General features: G+C 32.6%; 1 protein-coding gene across 1 annotated transcript; it reads left to right on the plus strand.

The window, feature by feature from the left end:
- The first annotated feature begins 6,405 nt into the window (after positions 1-6,405).
- On the plus strand, positions 6,406-8,453 carry LOC140437931 (uncharacterized). The gene is made up of 2 exons (XM_072527717.1): positions 6,406-6,523; positions 6,934-8,453. The coding sequence occupies exon 2, from the start codon at positions 6,957-6,959 to the stop codon at positions 7,911-7,913; it is 957 nt and encodes a 318-aa protein (XP_072383818.1). The 5' UTR covers positions 6,406-6,523; positions 6,934-6,956; the 3' UTR covers positions 7,914-8,453.
- Positions 8,454-11,726: the final 3,273 nt, after the last annotated feature.

Here is an 11,726-nt window from a genome sequence, read left to right on the forward strand (position 1 = left end):
TAAGGGCCAAGTTACGACAAAGAATTTCCAATGCCAAGAAAGAAAGGGGCACTAGACAAGTAAAATATAATTTAGATATGCTAAAAAATGAAAACAAAGAGAAACAGTTCCAGTCACATATAAAAGAAACCCTAGAACACACCTGGGCAGTCGACCAATCAAGCACGGAAATGTGGAACAACTGCAAGGAGGCTCTGAAATTAGCAGCCGAAAGCACATTGGGAATATCCCGAACCCAAGAAAGAAACGACTGGTTCGACCAAGACTGCAAAAAAATAACAGATGAGAAGAACGAGGCATTTAGGACCATGCAACAACGAAAAACTAGAACAACAATAGATAGATACAAAAACTTAAGGAGAGAGGAAAAACGCATACACCGAAAAAAGAAACGAGACTCGAAAAATGACATATTAGAACGGCTCGAAAGCCATATGAGTCAAGGAGAAACAAGAAAGTTCTATCATCAAATAAATAGTATTAGAAAAGAATTCAAACCAAGATTCAACTATTGTAATGATAAGGAAGGTAACTTACTTACCAACAAAGAGGATATCCTTTTACGATGGGTAGAGCACTTTCGAGAGTTGCTGGAAGGGGAACCTACTAACAATATAGAGCTGGAATATCGAAATGAGGAACTCGTGGGACCCCCCTCGGTAGATGAAGTGAAAATATCTATAGAAAAACTAAGGAACCATAGGTCCCCAGGTAGCGATGGCATCCCAGCAGAGTTATTTAAGCACGGTGGAGAGCAGCTCACCAAGGTGATGCGAGAAATTGTTTGTAGAATTTGGTCTGAGGAGCAAATGCCTGAAGAATGGAGCTTAGGCTTAATTTGCCCGTTACACAAAAAGGGAAACCAACTGGAATGCAATAATTACCGCGGAATTACTCTCCTAAATACAGCATACAAGATATTGTCAAATATTGTGCACGAGAGATTAAAGCCTTATACTGAAATGTTTCTAGGAGAATATCAGGCGGGATTCAGGCGTGGACGTTCAACCATTAACCAGATCTTTACACTACGACAGATCCTCGAAAAAGCGCAAGAGTTTAACATAGATATGTATCATATTTTTGTCGATTTTAAAGCGGCATATGACAGTATCTTAAGACCAAGTCTTTACAATGCTATGAATGAGTTGGGAATTCCAAAAAAACTCATATGTTTGATAAAAGTGACAATGGCGAAGATGCTATCAGCAGTTAAAATTCAAAACGACTCGTCAACCCCATTTCAAATACATAGGGGGTTAAGGCAGGGAGATGCGCTGGCGTGTCAGCTTTTTAATGTCGCCTTAGAAAAAGTTTAGAGACGCTAATTTAGATAGCAGGGGAACAATATTTAATAGATCAGTCCAAATTCTAGCATATGCAGACGACGTGGACATTATAACAAGAACTAGGGCGAGAACTGCGGAAATCCTAACCGAGCTAGTAGCAGCAGCAGAACGAATGGGGTTACAGATAAATCAAAATAAAACCAAATTCATGGCGACTAACACAAACACAAGAGCTGGAAATGTTGACACAAATTTAATCATCAATGACCAAAACTTCGAAGCAGTCAGAGTTCATATATCTAGGGACATCGGTTAACCCCAATAATAACACATCTGAGGAAATAAAAAGGCGAATAATAATTGCAAACAGGTGTTATCATGGTCTATCAAAGTACTTAGCTAACAAACGTCTGTCTCAAAAAACTCGTATAAGGCTGTATAGAACACTGATAGTCCCCGTTCTCACATATGGATCAGAGGCATGGACGCTAACGAAAACAGATGAATCCGCTCTATCCATTTTTGAAAGAAAGGTGCTACGCAAGATATTCGGAGCGGTCTGTGAGAACGGAGTATGGAGGCGTAGATATAACTTTGAACTGCAGAATATCTACAAGCATACGTTTGGTGGTAAAGATATTACTACTATAATTAAGCGAAACCACCTGCAGTGGGCAGGACATGTAGCCCGGGCCCCTGAGTCAAACATGATAAAAAAGATTATAACAGCGCAACCCGTAGGAATGAGAAGACGGGGTAGACCAAAGCTAAGGTGGATGGACGGGGTAACACAAGATGCCGAGAAGATCGGAGTCGGCAACTGGAAAATGCAAGCGAGGGACAGAATAGAATGGCGGAGAAAGCTTGAGAAGGTCGAGGCCCTCTAAGGGCTGTAGCACCAAGATGATGATGAAAATAGCTTGTGAATGCGATCAGTTTTATTTAGGTGAAACATCAAGGTCATTAAATGTTAGAATAAGTGAACATCAATCCTATATTAAAAATAGAGAATTTGATAGATCTCAAATATGTAAACACGCATGGGATAATGAACATAGGGTTCAATGGAATGATTCAAATATAGTCCTAAAAGAAACGGATGGTAAAAAGAGAAAAATCAAAGAAGCGGCTCTAATTATGCTAAATGAGACCAATTGTGTCGCGATCGGCATAATGTAGTAGGATCTGGTTACCTATATTGAAAAAGGAAGTTATTAAAAGGAAAATACCAGTATTGGTAAGTCAATAACATATAGAGGATACATCATTTGTTTTTTAAATAAACATATAAAATCAGAATTTGGTGTTTATTGAAGGTAAACTAAATGCACGACCAAATACTTACCATGTCGGGATAGTATTATAAGGTTTTTTTCCCTCATAATTTACTATGGAATCACTAACAGGAGAATTTTACTGTCGTGGCATGTATTTGTCTTTTTAAAGAAGAGTTACATGCTATGATCTTTTCTGACGGATATTCTCAAGTTAAAGTTGATTTCATGTAATCGAATAAACTATTTTATAAGTAGAGTCGTCCCAGGAACACAACTCAACAATATTGGCAATATCATTTTAAAATCGTCTACTTTAAAATGTATAATGATTGTCAATATAGATGAGTCAGATAAAATTAAATTATTAGAAGAATTTTTCACTAAGTAACAAAAAAACAAATTTTTTTTAATTAAAGACATAGTTAAATTCATAAAATAGTATAATCAAATTGTACTTTATTTTATAAAAGCTTATCTCTTTATATTTATAAAAACATAAAACATGCCAAACAGAAAAATTTTTGACATTTGCGGCTATATTCAGCTTGTACAAGAGAACTACGAATGACTACGACCATCGAGCAAAAAGACAAAAGAGGGAATGTAAAGGTAGTGGGGGCAAAAATATTGTTAGACAGGAAGTGCCATCTTAAGAGGCCAAATTAAACAAGGAAAGAGAGTCTTTCCTTGTTTATGAAATCAAATTTAGTTGGGTTATGTTATTATTTGTCCCAACTGTCACATGAAATCTTATTTATATTGAAGTTTTTTAACAATTGTTTCACATTTTAGACTGTTATCGTTAATATTTAATTAAAATTTTCTCGTCTAAGACACATTCTGAAAACTATTTTATAGCTACTGTTAATAAGTGTCGGAAAATTTAAATTTGGCGCATTCGCATTTCCGGATATGTCCGCCATCAGAGGCCACTTTTTTGGTCGCCTTTTCATAACGATTAGATTCCCTCTTTTGTCTTTTTGCTCGATGACTACGACACAGAGAAGCGACACTCCTTTGAAGTTACGTGGCCAAGCCGCCAATGACAGCTAACAACCAGAAAATTAATAGTCAGTGGGCATATCACACAATATAAACTCTTAAATAAAATTGAGCATTTATGTTGACTTTCAATAAATACGAAATATTGCGCTGAAAAAATAGTTACATGCAGGCAATAGTTTAATAAAATCTCGAAGAGGAGTATTTTGCTTTTGTTTCACAAACAGCTTCTTACTATTTCTTCGCAAACGTCTTATTTTTAATCTTAGTTTTTGTTTTCGCGGTGATCTGTTACTTAAATTAATCTCTGTCTGTGTGGCAGCTGTAGATGACAATAAGTATTTACTCGTACTTGGTCCTAAAACATACATTAATTTAACGACCGTTTATTTTTTATCGTTTGTGAAATAAACGCATTATTGAATCCATTACTTTTGAAATATTTAACTTTTGTCAATATCTAATCTTAATAAATTTACAGTTTTCTCCTGACTAAGTCACAAAAATGTCAGTAAATATTGAGATATACAACAAATAAAGTTTTAATATTTTTTATTTGTAATTGCCATTTAAAACTCCTAAATATTTTATGTAGTCCGATCCATATATTTGATCTTTGTTATTTAAATTTAACGAATTAAAAATTGGCAGACAACTTTTGTATATAGCAAAAAGTAGATGAGTATTTAGTTTTTTCATAATTTAATGTAAGTTTGTTTATTTGCAACCATGTTTTTACAATTTTGAAGTCTTGTTCTGTTGTAATTTTAAGATTTTCCCAATTATCGGTCTAATTATGTTTCCAACAATTTTTAGTTTGAGCATTTTGGTAATTTCTTTGTTTCGTTTAAATCAAATATTCTCGTGTATAAAACCCTCTATATATTTTTATTTCCTAAAACTACTATATTCGTACTGTTGTCTTCCAGCGCGCTGACACCCGGCCACCATCTGTTGATTTTTTGACCTGAGCCTTCGGAGACTTGCGTCTTTCAATAAAAGAAATATCACTGACACCAAATTTAATGTTTTCATTTTGAACTATCCCTTGGCAGACCAAAGTTTATTTTTTATTACTCCACTTAACGAGAACAAGGACAGACACGTCGGCGTCGGCTTACTGTTCGAAAGTCAAACTAATAGTATTATGTAATAACTAATAATAATTACAAAGCAATAGTAATTACCTGTTATTATTCTTAGGAAATCTAAATAAACTTATTCCTTTTTCTGTCACAGATGAACATCCGCGAATCGCACAAATATATCCAGACATTTTAAATATAAATTAAACTTTTAACTATAAATAAATTATATAAATGGTCAAATGCACTTGTTGTGTCGAGTATTTACCACAGACGCCTACGGACTATCAAAAACAACCTCCGAGTTAAAGAATAAGCACGTGTAAATGACAGTTAAACAACCAGAATCGGGCGGTACTCGTTTTTGAACCGTTGTCGTTGTGTCGCTTCTCTGGGTTCGTAGTTCTCTACTTGTACTTTCGTTAAACTCAATCCTTCTTTTGCCTTATTTATATATAATAAAGTGATTTTTTTTATGTAAACATAAAAGCAAAGAATATTGACTTGACGGCCTTGACGCATATGCGTATATTTTTTTTGATAAAACTAAAGTTGGTAAATTTAACCAAATTTAATAATATGGAAATAAAACAAGAAGCTAATGAGAAAACTTGTAAAATAGAAACAGATAATGATGATGGTCACCATATATCGTATAATGACTTAAATGCCTTCAAAATTGAAATTAAGGAAGAACCCAAGAGAGAAACTACATACGATGCTTTTGTTTATTTAGACTCTAATCAAAGAATATAGACGCTTATAGAAGAATTGTTCACTGTTATTTTTGAAAGTTCGCAAAAATGGGTCATAGATAAAGAAAAGTGGGTCGAGTGGAACGCACGTGTTGCACGTGGTACCACTAAGGAGCGGTCATGTCAGCTGTGGCTCTACTATTGCTTCTAAAATATGAAAGAGTCGGGCAATAAATGCAACTTTAGATATTTTTATATATAGATGCCTCGTGGTCGTAGAATAGGATTAATTTTTTGCGTGTTATAAAATTTTTTAGAGAAAATAATATTGTTTTAACTTTTAATTAATTAATCTTTTTAGAAAAATTATTATGATTCAAATTTTTAATTGAAATAATGTACAAATCTACAAATAATATAATTAAAACTCTCTTTTTATAAACTATAAATAAAATTAATTAAAAGTCAATCACCGGGAGAGAAAGCTGAAAAAATTGTAAGGTGTTTTGATCAAAAAACAATTCCTGATCTTGTTAGTACGCTAGGATTGCTTTTTAACACATACACCAAAGAATTATTTTTTACAATTGGAGAATTCGAAATTGAGAGTGAAATTCGAGTCACAAGCACTTCTTTTTTCTTACTCTTATATATATATATATATATATATATATATATATATATATATATATATATATATATATATATATATATATATAATGAAAAGAATATTATTTAGTTGAATATACTATTTAGTATTTAAACACTAAGTTAACATTTGGTTTCATTTTTGAAACCAATAATTTATTCATTCATTCATATATGAATAAAAAAATCAGTTACGAAGATGATATTTTAGTAAATGTCATACATTTCTAGATAAAATTTGTTTAGGCGTAGATGCAAAGTTACCCGTTCGTACTCCTTTCCCACTTCCCCCTAACTACATATTTCATTATGAAATTTTCGCCACGGCGCCACGCTTTGAGTTTATGCAGTGCAGCCACCCTCACGAGGAGTGTTTTGAAGTATAAACCGTAACCAAATCGCCCATTTGAACAATTCTTCTATAAACGTCTATATTCTTTGCTCTAATGTACTCTTAAATACTGAATTAGAGCAAGATGAATATAAATTTACACTATTTAAAGAAAAGCAAACCACAAATGAAGCAAGTAAGTAGTAATAATTAAACTGTAAATAATATTAATTATTACAATCACATGATAAAAAATTAACTGTAATATTGAGGATTTTCATTCTTCTTCTCAGACCAAATTTTTTATTCGAAAATAAGTGTTGACAAAGAAAATGATAGCATAGTATCAATTAAAAGAGTAACTAATTAAGGGGCTGCGGAAGCTGCCAATATTCTACTAGACTCTAGACTAGTGACTAGTTTTTAGCGACGAGAATCTTCGGACCTTATTAACATTTTAAACTTGTGCAGAATACATCAGAAAATTTAAAAAATAAGACTTTTAACACAGGCCAAAGTGACTGATCAGTTTGAAATATAACTTTATTTATTATATTCCTTTATTTCTGCTATAATTTTTTTATTAAACTGTTGGTTTTATTTTAGGTTGTGTTCATGAAGAGAATAGAATGAAAAATATGGGTTATGGGTTACTTTCATCTCATAAAGGAAAATATAAAGGTCAACAAGCTAAAAGAAAAATATTAAATAAAAATATGAATGTTGGGGCTGGACAAAAATCATACAAATGTGAATGTTGTTTTAAGCAGTTTTCCAGAACAGATAGTTTGAAAAAACATTTGAGAACACAAGCTGGAAAAAAACCTTACCAGTGTGAAATTTGTTTTAAGCCATTTTCTCGAAATTATATTTTAACTGACAACATGAAAGTTCACACTGGAGAAAATCCTTACAAGTGTCAAATTTGTCTTAGGCAGTTCACTCATAAAGGTTCTTTGCATGCACATATGAAAGTTCACACTGGAGAAAAATTTTACAAATGCAAAATTTGTTTAAAGCACTTTACTAGTAAAAGTTATTTGAAAAGACATTTGAGAACACACACTGGAGAAAACCTTCACAAGTGTGAAATTTGTTTTAAACAGTTTAGTGGAATAATTAATTTAAAAACACATTTAAGAGTTCACACAGGAGAAAAACCTTACAAGTGTGAACTTTGTTTTAAGCAGTTTACTCAAAAAGGTTCTTTGTGCCAACATATGAAATCTCACACTGGGGAAAAACCTTACAAGTGTGAAATTTGTTTCAATCAGTTCACTAAAAAAGGTTCTTTGTGTGAACATATGAAAATTTACACTGGAGAAAAACCTTACCAGTGTGAAATTTGTTTTAAACAGTTTACTCGGAAAGGTGATTTGAATATACATTTGAATACACATACTGGAGAAAAACCATACAAGTGTGAAATTTGTTTTAATCAGTTTAGTGTAGCAAGTAGATTAAAAACACATTTGAGAGTACACACTGGAGAAAAACCTTACAAGTGTGAAATTTGTTTCAAGCAGTTTACTAGAAAATTTACTTTAAAAACACATTTGAATGCACATAATAGTGAAAAACCTTAAAGTGTGAAATCAGTTTTAAATAGTTTAGTGAAGCAAGTAGTTTAAAAACACATTTGACATCACTTACTGGAGAAATTTATGATGTGAAAAAATTATGTGAAAGTATACCTTATAACTGAAATTTGTTTTAAGAGGGTATGTGTACAACGTGATTAAAATGAGTGGCATTCAAATAAACTAACATTTAAAAATCCTTTGAGTAGATGGCACATGAATCATATTCTAATATTTTGATTTTCCCGAAATTTAATTCTCTGAACATCGACATTGTTGCCAATGAGGCGAAGTACTGGGACTTATAATATACTATACGATCGGTATAGTTCGCTCCCAATCGGCAGTCTTCTCCAATGTAGGTTGAAATTAGCTATTACATATTTGAAGTTTCCCAAATTCGAATTTTTGGATTGGATCATTCAATATAATTTTTTAATTTTTGTATCGTGTTGTATTGTTGTTCATTTACCTTTGAAGTTAAGTTGCTGTTTCGATTTTGAGTGTTGTTTTTTTTTTTAGTTTTATAAACAATTTAAATAGTTCATATCAGTCTTGTTTCCTAATTAAATAAATAAATTAAATTTCAAGTACAAAAAAATTACTTATAATAAAAATATACACCTGTACACCTCATAATTTATTGACCTAGCAGCGGACGCTAAGGGCTGATCAGGTCTGTGTAATTTTACATTTTTCTTGGCAACAAGGCTATTGAATTTATATTTATTTTCAGATGGTAACCGAAAACCTTCCATTGCTAAATCAATTTTTTGTTCATTTTGAACTTCACTTTGTAAAAAGCTCATTAGCCCACTCAATCTTGTTTCTAAAGTTGTAATTTCTGCAGTTTCTTCGATATTTTCCATGGACACGGAATGCCATAATACAACATATGCCAAACATAACGTAATAAGAGGATACAATATCGCAGCGAACTTGTCAGCAGTTTTGTCTAAGCTCTCAAGTGAACGAAGTTGACTATCAATCATATCATAAAGAGCAGAAATATTACAAGGACTACTAGAAACCCGACTGAAAATTAACTTTAAGAGCTCTCTAATGTAAACTTTAATCTGGAGAGCCTCTCTGCCAAACCTAGGCTGCAAACTCTGAATAGTTTTTTAACTCGATTCGAGGTAATTTAAATTTGCGCTTACCTTTACACTTGATGACTCTGAACTTACTGAACCTGTTCTGTCATCATATTTATACTTAAGTTTAAGTAACTTGTACTGTATTTATACTTTGCCTCCATCTCACTGATTAACTTTTCTTCAGAAGCTTTTTCGAATATACTTTCAAGTACCGCACTCTCCACTTCACATTATACTTTACATGTAAGAGTTCCCAGGTTCCCACTGTACGCTAATTTACTGCCAGGGTCGCGTGTCTACCGGTTTAGCTAACAAACTGTCCAAAACAATAGCAATTTTCGTAAATGCACTACGAACTACCGTTCTGCGTTTTCGCAGAAATAATGCGTTCTTCGTTTTCTGGGTTCGAAATAATACAATATTAAATTTTAAGTACAAAAAACTTAATTTTGTATTAAATTACACAAGTGTGGTTTTATTTTAATACAGTTTGCTTTAATGGTACAAATCTACAAATTGGACTAACTGTACCTATGCAATTCTAATATTATTATTAATATGATACATGATACCTACTACATTCCCAGACGAAAAAGTCGTAAAATTTAATCGCCTCACACCAGATGATGGATTAGGAAATGTATAATACAGTATACTCCCTCTATAACGAACACGGTTATTACGAGTTTTCGCTTATAACGAGGTACATTAGATGTAACTTGAAATTTCTATTGAACTATAACCCTCTATAGCGAGGTAAATTTGCTTATAACGAGAGAATAGAAGATTGAAAAACGTGTTTTTTTACGATTTGGCCCGACCGTAGCTATAAATAAATACCCTTTTTAACTGCGGTCCGCAATAAACTTCTTACAATTTATGATTCTTAGTCTGAAATTTACAATTTATGATTCACAAGTGTCATTGTAGAGGGTTGACCATTCACACCTAATAATAGGTCCTAATAGACAAGATGTGGAAAGTATTTTAAAGGTTGTCAGAAACTTTATTATCCAAAGAAAAAACGCAAATGAAGAAGCATAAAACTGTTTCATATCTTTGGAAAATATGATAGATAGAATACTGGACAATTTAAAGCAGTCAAAAATGACAGACTTCTTCCAATTGCAGACGCAGTAGTTTATGTTATTCTTGAAAATACGCTTTATACAGATTTACAGAATACAGATTTTTTGTTTTAACGTATATCATTGACAATAAAAGTAAACAACTCTTTTTTGTTTTAATGTATTTCATTGACAATAAAAGTAAACAACTTTCTTTCAAAAACGCCATTCAAACAATATTTATTGGCATCTTGTATTGCTCCGAATTGCTTCACTATAGGAAGTTAATGTTTTAGAAAACTACATATTGATATGTATGCATAGTATTATTGTTGTTGGATCTAACGAGATCTGCTTATAACGAGGTAATTAGTCTGCCATTTCAGTTCTCGTTATAGAGGGAGTCTACTGTATAAATTTTACAATGAAGTTTTAGTGTAATTGGTTTATATTTAATGAAACGTTAAATACAAAATCCAAATGAATTACAACTGTTGAAATTGTTAAGAATATTGGATATTGTTCACTACCAAGTGTGAATTATAGTCGCGGCCTCGACATAAATCCAATCACAAAACACGTCTGGGATATGTTAAAAAGGTATATCTGGTTCTTAAGTACACCCCCGAATAAGTAGATTACCGTGATATCTTTCAACGAATAAAGTTCTAAGTTAATTTGACCATGTTTAGGCAACCAATTTTGCACTTCAATATTGTACTAATTTGTATATCTATACATTTTCCAACGAAAACTATCCTATCTTAAGTTAGTATAGTCTTCCTCGGCATTCCGAACGGAAGCGCCGTTATCTCGTGAGTTAATACAGTTTTCGCATTTTGAGATTAAGTTGGGATGGAACATACAAATCGACGGGGAAAACTGGTTAAGGCAAGAAAAATAGGCAAACCTTGCCAACAAACATGCAGACTTAAGTGTAACACAACAATGAATCAAGAAATGAGACAGAAGGTTTTTAAAGACTTTTGGAACTTGAAAGATCATACAAGGCAATGGGACTTTATTGTACAGCATGTGACACAGATAGAGAAAAAACAAAGTACTATTTCTGCTGGTGTACACTCTCGTAGGAATTTTTCTCGGCAATATCATTTTCAGCTCGACGGTGAACAAAACCAAATATGTTTTTAAAAACTCTTGGTTTCACAAACATGGGTAAATACAGCATTGACTAAAACAAAGGAATCTGGAGTTTTATAATCAGATCAACGTGGAAAACATACAGTTCGACTACATAGACTTACTCCAGATATTGCAGAAAGTGTGAGAAAGCACATAAAATTATTTCCGTTTGTACCCTCACATTATATTCGAAAGGATTCTAAGAGAATGTATCTGGAGGAGGGTTTAAACATTCAAAAAATGTATAAACTATATACGGAACTTTATGGCGATGAAAACATTATTAGACAAGTTGCTACGCATCGCCAGTATAGAGACATCTTTAACACTGAATTTAATATGTTTCTTTAGGCCAAAGAAAGATCAGTGCGATTTCTGCTCAGTCTTTAATCTAGCTGATGAAACTGGGAAGGTCGACTTACGGGAGAACTATGAACGTCACTTAGCCAATAAAATAGTGGCTAGAAATATGAAAAACAGTGACAAAGAATTCACCTTAATAGATAAGACCA

This window comes from Diabrotica undecimpunctata, chromosome 1, assembly GCF_040954645.1.
Source record: "Diabrotica undecimpunctata isolate CICGRU chromosome 1, icDiaUnde3, whole genome shotgun sequence".
NCBI lineage: Eukaryota > Metazoa > Arthropoda > Insecta > Coleoptera > Chrysomelidae > Diabrotica > Diabrotica undecimpunctata.

What these genes read in the sequence shown, in the direction of transcription:
- LOC140437931 (XM_072527717.1), top strand. Translation starts at nt 6,957, where the DNA reads ATGAAAAATATGGGTTATGGGTTACTTTCATCTCATAAAGGAAAATAT.